Below are 16,195 nucleotides of genomic sequence, written 5' to 3' on the forward strand. Positions count from 1 at the left end.
GGACACTAAAAGAGTCACAGGAAAAGCCCAGCAGAAAAATTCTAACACTGAACTATGTGACAAATTACATGAAAAGTAAGTGAAAAATCAACAGCTACTCCATGCCCACGAATACCTCAATCAGTGATGCGACGTGAGTTATTTCACCAGATTTTTGCAGGCAACATGAAGATGCTTCCCTGCTCCTACTGGCTCACCATGAAATATTTCTGGCAGGGTTTGTTTGTGCAAAGCCCAGCAGTGTCACAGTCCAGGTCCCCATCCAGCCCCTCCACAGAATTTTTTTTCTTTTTTTTATTCCAATTCTTGGTCAGCCCAAGCTGTACAAGTCACCACATCCTGTTGTGAAAAAGTCTCCTTCTCTTGAACACAGGCACCTTCCCCATGTTTACACTACACTGAAATTCCTGACCTTTTCCTTGTTTTTTCTCCACTCTCACACAGATCCTCAGAAATACTAATTTTTTGTGTAACCAAAGCAATCCAACGATTTCTTGATGCATTTATAGCACAAATTTATATTGAACAGCATAACCCACCCTTCAGCAAACACACACCTTGTTCCAAAGCATCTGCCACTTCTCTGCACTGCTTGTTACCATTCCTTTCATATTTTGGAAATAAATGCTTCACCTTTTCCAAATGCCAATACACAGAACAGGAATGGTGTTTTTTGGCTACAATAGCATATTATCCCTATTTTTTAATATTTTCATGCCCGTGCAAGGCACAAGACAGAAAGAAAACAGCTGAATTAAGTTGGTTTCTTGTATACTCAGGGCACAACAGAAATAATACCCATTTGGGTACTGGAGTAACCCTTGTAAACCAGACAGCACCTCAAGCATTAACAGAAGGCTTACTGTCAACTCCTAACCACAAATAACACATTTACAAATGGTGATTTGCCTAAAAATGAGTTAGAAAAGACAGAAAGGAGATTCAAGCAATGAATGAGATGGATATTAGTGACACCACAACCCAAACCAACCCACAACGTATCAGTGACAAAAGTCACACCAAGAGGAACAGATCAAATCTTACAGACAACAATTCAAGTCACAGAAGCTAAAAACCACACTTCCTTTATGTACATAAATAGGGAAGATACTTACACTTACAGGTTGACTTTTTGGCACATCATAAACACCTTCCTTCTTTTGGCTGGTAGGAACCTGCAACAGCAAAGGAAAACTGAGGTCACTACAAAAGCAGCTTGGATGAAATACTGAAAAAAGCAACTGGTATTTATGCACAGTGTGTACATAAATGAGTAATTCATTTAATACTGATTTTTGATAGTAATGAAATCGAGGATGGTTCCCTTCTTATCCAAGTAGGACTATTAATGGAAACATACTGAAGAAATAAAACACCTATCTGAATTTTATAAAGCCCAGCAGTGTTCAGAAAGGAGATTTCCATTCTCAGATAATTCTGGTTGCATGAAGTTCAGGAGCTCCTTCCTACTTAAATGGTTGTTTTTTCCTTTAGCTTGCGGGTTAGAGATGTGCAATGGAAGTTATGGTCAGGTGAGTTCATCATCTCCCCAGATGAAGAGACAGAGCAGAGTTACCAAGATGAGGGTAAGAGATGTTTTTACCTTGTGTCAGATTTCTTCCTCACATTTTATTTAATCATCTAAAAAGAGCCCCAGTACTGCAGTGATGGGGCCTTGTGGCTGCTCTATGAAATATCTGGTGTTACAATGCTGCAATCTTCCTAAGGAATCAAGGCCTCTTGAAGCCTGACACAGGAGAGATGGGCAGGAGATGATGCACTTAAACTCTGTGTGAGCCTTTAGTTGAGCCACCAGTCATGATTTATATCCAGGGGATTTATAACCTGCTCATGCAGACTCAGCTGCTTTGTGCTGGGCTGTGCTTGCCCAAGGACCACTTGTTTGCATATTTAAGATTTGTGATTATATTTCCTTTCCTCCCTAGAAGTACTGAGTGTCCAGTGTAAATGACAAAAGCAAAAAGAACAGTAACCTGTTCTAATCAGTGGTGCTTTTCCATCAAACAAGGCATTTGGAGTACAAAAATTACATTTCAGACAACAATGAAACCTCACAGGTCAATGACATGATATTGCAAATATGATAAAACTATGACCTTTTTGTTTACAAAGATAACAAGTATCTTAAGGTTCTGATATTAAACTCAGACTGGTCTAGAGGAAGCTGAAGAAATGTTTCTTATTCATTGAGATGTGCTATCATTTCTTACTCTGCATAAAAACCTCTCTGTACTGTTTGTCCCTGCTGTTCTCTCACCCCATCACAGCTTTCACAAGAAACTGTGGGTCTTTAACTTGGTGCACATTGAAGAAGTTTGTCAAGAACTCTCAAAGAAACTGAATGTACTCTGTGGAAGATCTCTTCCATTCCTATCCTTGGTGTTCTCTGGTCACTTCCACTAAAGCCAGTATCACGTTAGATATGTGAAACTGGTAAAAATTCAGTGTCATGGCATTGACAGTCTGGAAAGAGAGCTGTAGGTGACAGTGAGAGCAGGAACCAGGAATGGTCAATTTAGGAAGTCACTGAAAAGCTGAGTCTTCACAAAAGAAGGGGGAATATGGAAAGGTAAACTGTTTCTAAACCTTTATTAGGGTACATTTTTTTCTGTTTTCTCCTGAATGTTTCCCTTTCAGCCATTCCTCTCTTCCTCCTTCCAACCTTTCTGTGAAGTCATCCCAATTTGAATCTACATCCAGAGCTGACTGAGGACTGAGCATTTTTCCCTGCACTACCAATCCCCCTTTTTCTACTCCAATTTATACTCAGAGAAGAGCTCCTTGCATCTCATATGAAGACAGAGAAACTTTCCTGAAAGCCATTTGTCTCTCCCAGCTCAGTGCTGCCTGACCTGCTCTCTTTTCTTGCTGTGCACCACCACATTTGTTTGCATCTCTGCTTACACTGGGGGGCTGCAAGGAATTGCTGTTTTCCTTTGATTAGCAGTACCAGTAAGAGGTACCAGCACTATTTCTGCTGTCAGCTCTGTCTCTGTGACAGGCTGTGAACCATCTGGATGTCTTTGCATCTTGCAGCAATAAAAGCACCACAATTCAGAACCCCCCATCTCGGATTGTCAGCTCCTCATGGAGCAGAACTTTCCTCTCCACAGAGACCAGTGCTGTTACACAAACACCAAACCACCTCCCAAAATCCCATCTCTACCTTGCCAGAGCACCAGGCAGCAGAGGAGATGCTATTAAGCAATCTGAGGGTTGGTATGTACTCAGTGATTGAGTCCTTGCCTAACAAATTACAGCAACTTACACAGATAATATTAAAAGAGCAGACACAGACAGTCTTTGGGGTAATGTATCAAAGAGAGGTGACAGACAGAGAAAGAATGCTTAAAAAGAAAGTTATGACCTCTATTATGCTAAAAAGAAATAGAAATTGTCACTTTCTGCACGTATCTTTCATCTACAATTCCCCACGGGGTGGAAATCTCTTCCACCAAGGAAGAAGTGAATTTGTTGCATGCCAGCAAATGAAAAGCCAGAGCAGCACCAGCAGAAAGGTTTGGTGAAGCTGAAGCAAGGCTGTGTGAGGTTCTTGAGCAGATACATGTTTAGCAATGTCTGGTGTGGGGAAGGATTCACAGTAAATAATAGAAGCTGCCAAAAATCAGCATCAAATTAAAAAAAACCAAAAACAATGAAAACCCAACCAATCAACCAAAAGCCCCATAAAAAATTTTAAAATAGGATCTTTTCTGATTTTGTTTTTAATAATAGCCTGAATGGTTCTGAGATTACCAAGACCTTGTAAAAGAAACAATTCTGTCGGTGATCTGAGTGTAAAACCTGAGGTGCGGAGACCCAGCCTCGTGGAAGCCAAGAGCTCGGGAAGCCCAAGGAGCTGGGAAGCTCATGGCTATGGGCCAGTCTGCAGCTGGGACACCTCAGCATCCAGCAGGTCCAGAGAGACCAAAAAATGACTCCTCACCCCCCAGAGTTCAGCATTTGCTGCACCCAGGTAGTGCCTGTAGCAAACACAGAGGACAATGCCAGGCTGTGAATATCCAGAGTATGGGACTCCAATCACAGGTGTTTTCTGTGAGCACTGTGGGAGGAGGAAACACTTCATCACATCCACATCTGTCAAATGAAGCCTTGAGCAGTTCTCTGGTGACTTAGAGGACAGTGACAGCAGTACCCTGAGATGAGGCAAGGCCTCACTACCTCCTTTCACCTTGCATTTCCATTTTATGGAACAGACACTGCCCAAGGAGTCCTCCAGTTCTCTGGGCCATTCCTAATCCTCCAGTTCTCTGGGCCATTCCCCAGAACACAGTTCCAACTTCTTCCCTGCTCACCAGTGTTTGCTGGAAGATCTACGAACACTGGGAGCCACAGCCCTGTTTTGCTTCCTTCCACCAGGAATTCTTTGAAGTGTCACTGAAAGCTCCACACTTTGATGAACAACAATCACCTTTTCTTTTCCTCAAATCGACTTCTCATGGGATTTTTGTTTCTAGCACAAACCTGACAACTAGACTAGCAATTTTTTAACATTTGCTGAGAATAGTCAAACTTTCAACACTGGAAATGTTCAGCCTTAGGCAGACTCTCACCTTGAGAGCTTTGCATGTTTTGGTCCAGAGATGCAAAAAGCTGCATTTTTGAGTATGTGTGGTGAGGGTGCCAGGGGAGCAGCAGGGAAAGATTAAATGAATCTCATATTAATGACCCTCTGATGACATCTGTAAGATGTCATTTTCTAATGTTTAATTTGTGTTTTCCTTTCCCACTCAGCTCTTTTTTATTTCAGCTTACAGCTACACTACCTCTCATTTTTCCTACGATCTTCCTAGATTTTCTCACTACTTAATGCTTTTCCTTTTTTTCCCCTTTTTGTTCTACACCTGCTCCTGCCTACCTTACAATCTTTTCCTATAAGCAGATCAACCTCTAGTCCAGCTGGATGAAATGCTTAATCACTGCTTGAAACTCCTTCCCCTCCACACTGAACGATTTCCTCGAATCACAATTTTCTCACAGCGCACAAAGATCTCCGTCTATCCTCAGATTTGCCTCCAGTATGTGATACAAAATGAATTACATTATATTTTAATAAACCTCGTACTGATCCCTTGAGGATAAATTGAACGACAAAAGATTATTTTATATTGCTTTCTATGCAGTTTTTTGTCAGTGTGAAGAATGTGAGCTCGGGCTTTAACATAACATATGCACTCTGAAAATAGTTTCCCTGGTCTGGGGCGATATCCCTTGAGAGCTCTGAGGTTTTGCTCAGTTATTTCCTAGGTAAGACAGAAACAAAAGCAGCACCACTGAAATTTCTAGGAATTGCTTGGATGGTCTGCCAACAAAACATCTTCAGCATGTTTCTCAGAATAGGTGTAAAAAATTTCAAAAAATTAACAGGAAAGAAAAAAAGAGAATCTCCATTTATCACCTCATATGGTGTACTCAAAAGTTTGCGAGTTGACAAAGTTAATATAAATTTGCAGAAGCTGATATGACAAACAACAGAAAAAAAAATCACATTGTGACTGGGCAGATAATGTCACCAGAATGAAATGCCAAGACACTTTTGGTGATGGATGAAAACTAAAAGCGAGCTATGTATGAAATGCACTTTCATCAAACGCTTGCGGTCGTTGCGATGGGAACAGCGAGGGGAGAGGTTTTATACCTGATAAATGTTTTCCTCCGTTTCAGGCTCACGGATGGGCTCGTGTCCAGCCTCAAACACAATGTACTATGGCACCAGCGCCAGAGAGGGACAGTCAGAGATGAAACAGAAGGGAAAAAGGCCGTTTGGAATTCCACGTCAAAACAAAGGCAGGCATTAAAGAAACAACTTCAAAGCACAGGCTGGCAGCAGGACAACTGGTTTGTTGGGAAGCACCAGGAAAGGTTGTTTCATATTTCATCAACCGGCAATGAACAGGCCTAAATCTCCTCTTAATGATCATTAGAGCAACTCCCTAATTCTTCCTCGCCAGGGAGACTGCCTGTGGCCCAATATTAATTTTCTGAAGGCAACATGAATTTTGCCTCTTTTACATAATGGCAATTATTTCCACATATATTTATTATCTATGAATAAAAGTGCTAAATCCAAGCTGGGAGAACAGGCTGGTGTGTGTGGAACAGGCCACGTGGCAAAAGGCTGTCACAACACTTTTTCATTTTCAGGTTCTTGCTTTATTGTGAAGAGTACAGAACAAAACTCCTGACATTATAATAGCTGAACAGTAATTTAGGGCATCCTGACTCTTATCATCTTTCTTGCTGCACCTTAGGCACTGTTCAATATTCACTAATGGTTGAATTGGTTCCTTTCAGTGTGACTCCCACTGATATGCCTAAGTGGAAGAACACAAAATCCCCAGGAAAAAAAGAAGTAAACTATCACATATTTTGTTTCAGCACAAAATCACGAGAAAGAAATTACATCTTTTTCTTCTTCACACTCAGCAGGGTATTGGACATGAATATATTGACACATTTCTGATAGTCATCTTTGCTCCCAGACAGTTTTCTTGGATGAAGCAAGACTTAAATTTCAGATCTATTATTAAATCATAGCTCAAACACCAACAAGGGAGTGTGTTACAACATCAATGCTACTGTTGGTTTGTTTTTTTTCCCCAAATATTCACCCTCTGAATTAAATTCTGGCTCCACAGAAAACAAAAACAAAATGTCAACTTATTACTTTGAGAACAAGATGTCACCTTCCCTAATTCTCAGAGTAGCTCCCTTTTCAGTTAAGAGTTTGTATTAAAAAAATGATGACAAATCTCAATTTGAAACTTAAAATCTGGGTATGCAAGCCACATTTTAAGTAGTATTTATGACATATTTCATCTATTATTTCTATACTCCAACTGAAATAGTCCATTCTATACAGACACATTGTGCTATTACTTACAGCTTTTTCTCTAAATATGCTACTTTCTGTGGAGGCTTTAAAGGTTTCTCACAAGAACTCTCTCAGTAAATTTCAAAACATCTTGTTCAAGATTTTGGCTGTGTTTGAAGATAACATGTATCTAGCCATTTCTGAAACTCCAAGGCCATACAGCTTCAGAAATTACCTGGTATACAGGATCTTCTACATCTTCTTCCAAAATTGTCTACAGCAAAGTAAGAGGACAGGCAGTAAAAGCAAAGAACATAAACAGCAGAGATAAAAGAACTGTATTCAGAAATTAAAGGACAGCAAAGGAATAAGCAAAATGGGCAAGCAAGTTTATAGTTTTCTTTCTTTAGGATACAGATAAAGTCACATGATGGTACAAAGTAACTTTATTCAAATTCCATTAAAGTTTAACAATCTGCACCTTGTTTGACTTGATTCAAATACACACATTCAGAAGTATATTGAATCTCTCCTAAAGAATAAGACACTTAAATCCTGACTTGTAACACTTAAATCCTGACTTAATACAATTAAAACCTGACTTACAACACTGACCCTTCACTGAAGTTCTCCTCCTGAATTAGAAGGAACACTAAGCAGGAAATGAGGGGATCATTTCCAGTTGCTAACCAGGTTCAGCACACCCCAGTGCAAGTTTTCAGCTCAGTTTAATCCTAGTCTGGGCTCAGGATGGCTGCTGGGCTCACGCTGGTCCTTTGGAAGCCAGCACTGCTCAAACCCACTGCTGTCAGAAGTGCTGAGGATGCTCAGAGCCTCTCTGGAGCAGCTTGGGGGGAAACTCCAAACCCAAACTTTTCGTGGCAGTAGTCTAAGCTTATTGGTGTACCTGGTATACCGCCTGCTCACACTGTTTGTCCTTTTGTGCCTTTTTTTCCATTTCTTCCCTTTGTTTCAGTTCATAGATGAGCTGAAACAGGTCTCGCAAGTCCAGGATTACAGGTTCAGCCTATGGAAGCAAAAACAGGGTGGAGAATTTCTGCAGGGGAAAATAAACACCTCTTATCCCATCCTGCTGAAAGAGCAGTTAGAGCACCTACACAATTAAACTTCATATAGGATTAATTTCTTTCTCAGCACCCAGGCCTGGGTTAATTCCTACTGAACTAACTATGCTTGAAAATTAATGATAATTATAGTTATGAATATAAAAAGCATTATGAATATAAAAGGCACATGGATGAATGTAAAGGCATATTTATTAGTGATTTCTCATCCACTGGAATTACAGTAGACTACACACAATGTGAATTTCCATGAGTATAGGAACACAAACAAATTTATCTTCATCCAGTCTAGCTTAGCTAGAAAGGTAAACAATAACTAATTATAACAAAACACATCATAAAAAATTGGGAACAATGAAACACATTCCCTTTTGCCCAAGCTGGTTCCATTAATTTACTATTTAAGATCTACACAGACCCTTGTGACTGGTTTAGCACAATCATAAACAACCCAAGAGTGGCCTCTTGAACAGCTTCTTACAAACGGCTTTTCAGCTGAGTTACACGGCAGAAAATGACAGTGATTTGATACTTACTGCCTGGGCTGTTTTTATTGCCACAAATCTGTGATTTCCCTCCTTTCCACACACATATCCAAACGCTCGGTGGTCTGTGATATCCTTTGCAATGTAGGAAATTTCATGAACTGCGTGGTGATGCTGGAGTAGCTAAAAAAAACCAAAACAGTAGAGAATATCCATCAGACTGATTAAAAAGCAGTGTAATTTCTCCTTCACCATTTTATCTGGACTCCACCACATCCTGATATGAAAACAAATTAGTATGTGAACTTTTTAAGCCTCTTTTTTTCTCAAAATCTAACCAAACTTGACTTGCTTTAGTAAGTTTACTAAAAGTTCCCACTGAAGATTTTTCTTGGTATCTTTAAGTGAAATATAATTAAATGAAAAAGACATTACATAGTTATTTCCTACACAACATCCCAGGCACAGAATCAGTATTTCTAGGTACATAAATAAGCAGGGGCTGCAGAAATCTGTAGCTTCACACAGGGTGACTCCCAGGCCAGGCTGAAGTGCAGAGCTACAGCTGAGATCTCCAGTACCTCTAGGAATCAGTACCAGACCTGCCTTATCTCCACAAAAATCAGCACCAGCCACTGTGTGAGGGATTTCCCTTCAAGCAGTAACACAGCTCCAAATATTTATTTTCCTCAGAGAATTAATGTAAATGTAATTATTCAGCTGGAAATCAATGCTGGATGCAAAAGTCCGTATTTTACTTAAAAGCACACTTTGGTGAACTGTAATAATAAAAAGACTTAATTTTAACTGTGTGAGCAAAACTCTGCCCAGAATAAGGACATGAATCTGAGGCTCTTACAAGCATCTCTTGTAGTGCCAGAATCTTTTTCACTTTGGACTAAACAGCATTTTGTCATCAAAGTAATAGAGAAGTATTTCCACTTAAAATAATGTCCTTGGTAAGCTTATCTAAAACAATCTATTAGTTTCAATTTCTATCTTCTGATATATTGACCTGCTCCTGTATCATCTGGGGATAATGCTATTTCTGAGAGCAGGCAAAGCCTCACAGGGAATTCTCTGGAGGTCCAGATTCCTGCTGGCTTTGAGAAAAGCACATTCTGAAAACCAGCATGGTACCCAGGCAATCTCTAAACAACCAGTTATTTTTAGAGTTAAAAAAAAAACCAAACAAGGAAAGTAGAAGTTTTAAAATTCAGAAGCAGGGAGGACATCTGTGTGAGGCAGGGAAAAGGCTGAGGGCGCGCAGGGCGAGTGACGGGACTTGTGTAGGGCAGGGAGTGGGATCTGAAAGGACAGGCAGCCTGCAGGAGATGGATGGCTCCATATAAAACAAAAGACTGGACATGTTTCATTTTCATTTCACAGTAAATGGCTCTTAATGTCCCCGTATCAAGCCTGCTTGCTCGTGGCAGAGCTGAGTGCTGCCAGTGACTGCAGGCAGAACGGGGCTCAGCTGAAGGTGCACTCCAGACTCTCCCAACGTGTTGAGCGTTTAAAATTAATGATGGGATCTTACTTAGATAATACAGGGATATTGATTTATTAGGTTTTTTTGAAAACCAAGTTACATGCTATCTGTTACCATGAAATGAAACGTTCCCATCTCTCTATTCTGCATATGACAGGGAACGTTATCTCTGGCTCCTATTAAATCAAAGTTCTCTGACATTGCTTTATTGATTGCCAGGCAGCGTTTTGCACTGAAATTAAACTGTGATCAGATGCCTTCCTCGTGGAATTAAATTTGAAGATTGTTCTACCATGAAAGAGTATCACCCACAAGGTAAGAGAGAAGATGGAGGTGCTCCAATTTATTTGGGAATCCACATTCATTGTTCAAAAATTGTTACATTTCCAATGGTTATGATATTTTACATACAGTATCAACAGAAACAGAAATTAAGTGAAAGTGGCTGCAATTATCCTTTTATGTATTTTACTGGATGGAGCATTTAGGGAGAGCTTTTCACTTGAGAGACACTGAGTTGGAACACAGATGTGAAATGCAATGTTGCACACACACATCTGTGTTCAAATGCAGATATAAACACACCTGCGTTTTCACAGCCCTCAGTTCACCTCCTGTGTCCTTTCTACATATTCCAAGGCTCCATTTTAAGCATTATTTACTGAGTGTCTGACTTTTGGCTCCTGCACAGCAGAAATGGGGATCCTGTTGCACTCAGGAGAGATTCACCACCATGAAATGCGAGATCAGAATCCTGTCTCTAGTGGCCACAAGCACACAGAAGAATTATTTCTCAACTTGTGGATGTTTCTGACACCCCTGTATGCCAATGCTGATGGATTCCATCACACACTATTTAAAGTTTTTACTCTGTCTGTGCTGAGAGCTGGTACAAACCATTTACCAATCCTTAAGTGAGGTACCAAATTGTTTTGGAGCACTGCAGCACGACAGAACAAATTATAGAGAAGACTTAATTTGTATTATGGTTCAACACAGTCAATTACATATTGCAGAGATTAGAAAGTAATTTAACATTTAAGTTGCAGTTGTTAACAAAATCCACAGCCTCCAAATTATTTTAGGTCTCCTGTGACTTTAGTCACTGTTGCAAATGTTGGGAGATTTTAAATGGAAACACAGATAAAGTCTCAAACCGGGTAGCAAGACATTCTTGTGATGCATGAGTTCTTTTCTCTAGACTAAACATAATGGCATTATTATATTTTATTCATACAAGCTTTTGCCCAGTGCTGAAAGTCCAAAATAACCATCTGCACCAAGCCTGCTGCCTCTCCTCTTCCCCTTAAGTTTACTCTGGTCTCTCCCACCAGCCATTGTTTCCTCTCCTTTTCTCCATTCCATCCCCTGCTTCTCCTCTTCCCCCAGGTCGCTCCCTGTACATCACACTGAATTGATTTAGCTGCCTCTGAGATCTGTAGCATTTCTAATTTCCCTCAGGCTGCTTGGCACCTATCATAAATTTTTTCACCCCTTATCCTCATCTTGCCCCTTTATTTCCATGCTGTAGCCTCCAGTGCCACTAAATCAATTAAGTCAATCAATTAAGTACTTGGAGGGTCCAGCAATCATGTCAAAAATGTGAGTTAGATGGCATGAGAAAGTCACTGCTTTACTATCGCTATTTCTCTTTTAATGAGGTTGTCTATTTAGTGGAGCCTGGGGCACAGTGTTAAGAGCCACAACAAAAAAAATATCCTACAAGCTGCAAATCCTCCTGGAAAAGCTGCCCCACCGAAAGCAGGAGGCTTGTTCCACACAGTATTCCATCCACCAGGACAAGTCTCACAGGGATCTGGGCTGCACAGCCTCCCACCTCGAGTATCTGCACACTGAGCCTGGTTTCAGAGAGGTGGGATCAACTGGGAGCTCCACTATGGATGCTGGGAGGATGTGGGATACAGATGGACCAAGCCTATTCCTGCCTATTCACACTGGAATGAGCAATAAAACATTTTGCCTGTATAAACTCCCTAAACACCTCAGTCACCTACAAAATGGCAAAATCCTTAAAGGACTCATAATAAAATAACTTCATGAACCATAGTTTCAGCCATGTATTCCAGCTGTATTCCTCAGCAGCACATAAGGAAACCAGGCACTGTCTGTTTAGAAAGACCATGGAAAAGAAATCATAGAAATTGAACCTAAGATGGAAAATGAATGGTAAAGCCTTACCAAGAAGCTCAGCAAGCCCAAATGTGAGAGGACATCGACTATTAGTTGCAGTAACCAGTGAAAAGAGTGAATTGCAAAACAGGTGAGTGGCTCTGAGATGAATTTTATCTCCCTGCTGCAAGGAAACACTGGGTGGCACAGATGGTTCTCCTTCACTGCACCCAGGAGAGGCTGCTGTGCTCTTAGCAGGGCTCAACATGCAGCACCTGTCCAATGCTCTTCACAGCCATTTCCTTGCAATTCCTGTTTGTTTTAGCTGATATTTTCAGGGATCATGGGGACAACACGCCACAAGCATTTCCTTAATTGTTGTGTTTGTGCTGTAGTGCTTCTCTGTTGTACCCTTAAAATGCACTTGGCAGAGGTGGAGTGGAGCTGCTCACCCCCATCATAAACATCCCACAGTCCTACAGGAACCCATGGCAGCAGGGTTGGAATTAGATGGTCTTCAGGGCCCCTTCCAACCCAAATTCTATGACATGAAACACCTGAATTCTCTACTGCAGATTCAAATCCCAGACTGATCTAGTTTTGTACCTTCTGGAAGTTTTAAGAGATGGGCAGCAGTCCCTGTATGTAGACAGCTAAAAAAACACCACCCAAACCCCCAAAACCTCTCCCTGGCACAGACTTTTCCCTGGTACCCTTTAAGGGGCATGGATACCTCTCAGGCAGTTGTGAGCCCTTCCACTTCCTCTCCCTCTAGAGAAAAGTGCATTTCAGTGGGACTGTGTACACACAATTTGGAGGAAAAGTCAACAGTCTCAAATGTCAGAGTGAAATGAAAAACACATCAATGCATTGCATTTGCATCACAAACTTTCTCAAGTTGTTTTCTGGAACTTGGTATTTGGATGGCAGATGGGGTGGCAAGACATCAGCCTCATGAGATGAGGCAGGGGATGAGCAGATGGGGAAATGAAACAACCACTGCAAAATTCTCAGTTTCGTGTGAAATAGCAGAGAGGAGACAGCTCAGTGTTATTTCAGAGCTACAGCTGCCAACAACTTCAAACTCCCTGCAAATTACTACTGGACACAGCACAGGGTGACTGAGAAACATCTTATTTCCCATCTGACAGCCCTTTCCTACTGTCATGAACACTTCAGTCACACGCCCGTGGAGAGGGGACAGAACAAACAATATATGACAGATCCCAGTAATCTGCCTTAAATGTGATAGTGCTTAGTGTGAGAAAGACTTGCTAGCCCCCAAAAAAATCTGTTATATAAACATTTACTGCAACATGTGGAAAATTTTATCAGGTTTGATCTAGGAAAGGAAGAGAGATGTAGAATTTAAGCTTAGCAAATTATCAAAATACTGAATTCCTGAAAGAAGAGCAAGGAGGTTTGGAACAAAGCATCATTCCAATTCAGCTTTCAAAAAGAAATGTCACATATGAAAACCTGAAAAGCAAAACCCACTGGAAACCTCTTGCAGTTATGGAGATTTCAGTATTGGGAGGCATTTCCCAGCACTGTCCAAGACAGTTTTGGTCATGAAAGATTATGAACTGAACATAAAACCATGGAGTGGGGGCTGAAGCCTTCCCCTGAAGGATACTGAAAATGAACAATCCAGTCTTGAATCTGCTTGAGCCAGAGCCACTCATGGAATGTGGGCTGAACAACAGATTATGGACTTTCCTTCTGGAGAAATACCCTACCCCAAGAACAGGAGCAGAAAAGGAAAATGTAACCTCTGGAGTGTTCTCCAAGCCTGAAGGGCCCTCTCAGATGGCAGCCTGTAAGTGCAGCTTCACAATGAGAAGAAAATAAATCTGTCTAATCCCCGTGCTTCCTCCACACACACTGATTTCGCAGACAATAACCTGAAGGAAGACTTTTCCAAGTGCCAGCTACTAAAAGGCTTCTCAGCGCACGAGCTCTGCAATAAAAACACTTGGCACAAAAAGCTCACTCTCAGATTATATGCAGATCAAAGCTTGGTCTGTGTAGCACAAAGGGGCACATGAAATATGGTGCTGATAAAGAGAAGAATGAAAACAGATTTAGCCCCAGCTCCTGCAGACTCAGTCCCTCCAGGGGGGCAGCCGTCTGCCTGTGACACAGCACAGCACCCAGAAAAGTGTAAATTTAATTTTCTTTTAATAACAATAACAAACTCGTAAGAGCCATTCTCTTCCTGCAGCCGAGGAGACTGAAGTAAAAAAACCCAGATTATGTGACTTGCTGAGCTTACATGGCAACATGCAAGGGAGCAGAGTCAGTGAACAAGACCCTGTGTGAGGATAAGAACCTGCTCAAGTCTAGGGCTACAATAAGCTCTAGCTGTACTCTCTGTCCTAAATAAAGGCAAGTACTTCCCAGGAGTAGCCCAGGTAAGAGCCTGTTTGGTTGGACACAGGAAAAGAGCTTAAAAGGGTACTTGGGCCACAGCTAAAATCCAAATTAATCCTCACCATTCCCTTTGCTCGATGAAAAAAGCATCCTGATGCTGCCTTTATCTCATCTGGGAAGCAAGAGTGGGAAATTCTTGTGACAGCACAGGTGAGTGCCCTGTGAGTGCCTCTGTGACAGACACACCCAGTGATGCTCTCAGCTGCTGTGGCCCTGTCCCCAGCCCCAGAGTCAATTAAGGCAGCAGGACATGGCTCTGCCAGCAGAGCAGCCTAATTGTGATGAATGGATCTCTGATACCGAGCTGGCTGGATGCTCCAAGAACCTCATTTGTGAAAGAGAACAGCACTAAGGTAATAAACTTCTGTCCAGCTCTCATAATTTGTAATAATGTCTAACAAACACCAGATATGAATTTAGTTATTGGTCATTGTCTTCAGCAGCAAATGCTAAGTTGCTCATGCAGAAGATCCGTTTATTAGATATATGAATTTGGAAAGGGGCAAAACAAAACTGGAATGCACATATGGCTGATTTCCCATCTTCCCTTCAAAGGCTTTCAAATTTTTGTTGCACCTGGAGTGAAAGCAGCCAGTTAAACCCAAAATCCTTGTCCAGTTACTGTGAAGCCCATCTTAAAGATGCACTTGCAAATTTTGTTCCAGGACAAAGAAAATCCTAAAGGACAAGGAAACATTTTCAGAGAGCTTTGGAAAGACACATGTGCTACACTGAAGCTGAGATGCTGGGCCTCCCATGAGTCTTGTGCTATTTTCTTATTGTTCTGCATCTGATCCTGTCCTATCAGGATGGTGAAAGCAAAGGATTTGCACAATAACACCAAGAATCAGCAGACCTGATCCTTGATACTGAAGTCAATGGCCCAAACCAGCTCAGCAATGTAACATGCCCCAAATTCCATCTGCAAGGAGCATCTGTAGGCTGCACTGTTTTATGTTGCAATTTCATCATTTCAGGGTGCTGTACAAGGAACAGCACTGGCCTGTAAGTTACTGTTAGAGTTTTTGGGATGGCAGCTGCTCAGTGGTCACTGTGGGATTCCCAGGGCTGTAACACACCTGAGTGTGCTCCCCCTGAGCTCCCACCTCACCCCCCTCTGCAAAATGGTCAGTGGATCAAAACAGCCATAAATATGTCAGATTGTCCTCCACTCTCAAGCCAAAGCTTCCATACAGCTCAAGTGTAGCACTTTTACAACACCTTGCATTTTCTCCTGATAAGACTCTGTAAGACTGATTGATTAAATTTTAAATTTGAGGGAGCACAGTATTCAGTAATGAGACAGTTTGCTGCAGCAACACTGAACCTCTCCATATTTTTACTGTGTTCATCTTTACAGCTTGTGAATGTCCTTTGAGCAGCCCTTACTTTTTACAAGGTTCTTTTGTTCCTTTACACCAATATTCCTCACCCTCCTGAAATGCTTTTGATTTACATGAACAGCACAAGCAATTCCTTCATACAAGTCCTAGGAGATTTGGAAGTAATTTTTTTGGCTTTAGCTGTCTCAGATCTTAACTGCTTCAGATTCAGCAAGCATTACCAGCCACCCTCTTCTTGTAGCCTGTGATTTGAAAAACTCCTCAGTGAGAGGCAGCTGCTGATTCTCTTGATTTCTCATGCAACCCCTATAAAGCAGAGCTTGAAAAGATCACAAAAAACATACTCAAATGTAAGTTTCACTGGATAGTCA

General features: G+C 41.3%; 1 protein-coding gene across 24 annotated transcripts in view; it reads right to left on the reverse strand.

The window, feature by feature from the left end:
* The window catches only part of DAB1 (DAB adaptor protein 1), a 418,255-nt gene that overhangs the window by 36,632 nt on the left and 365,428 nt on the right, over positions 1-16,195 (reverse strand). For 11 of the 24 annotated variants that reach the window (XM_086841652.1, XM_086841649.1, XM_086841655.1 and 8 more), the window contains 3 exons: positions 8,478-8,609; positions 7,764-7,883; positions 1,116-1,175 (listed from right to left, as the gene is read on the reverse strand). In XM_086841652.1, coding sequence (XP_086697778.1) covers positions 1,116-1,175; positions 7,764-7,883; positions 8,478-8,609 — 312 coding nt within the window. Of the gene's footprint in view, positions 1-1,115; positions 1,176-5,680; positions 5,747-7,091; positions 7,131-7,763; positions 7,884-8,477; positions 8,610-16,195 lie in introns of all 24 variants that reach the window. The other 13 variants (XM_086841645.1, XM_086841640.1, XM_086841639.1 and 10 more) reach the window with 3 other exon arrangements.

The sequence above is a fragment of the Cyanistes caeruleus genome, chromosome 9 (genome assembly GCF_971803275.1).
Source record: "Cyanistes caeruleus chromosome 9, bCyaCae1.hap1.1, whole genome shotgun sequence".
NCBI lineage: Eukaryota > Metazoa > Chordata > Aves > Passeriformes > Paridae > Cyanistes > Cyanistes caeruleus.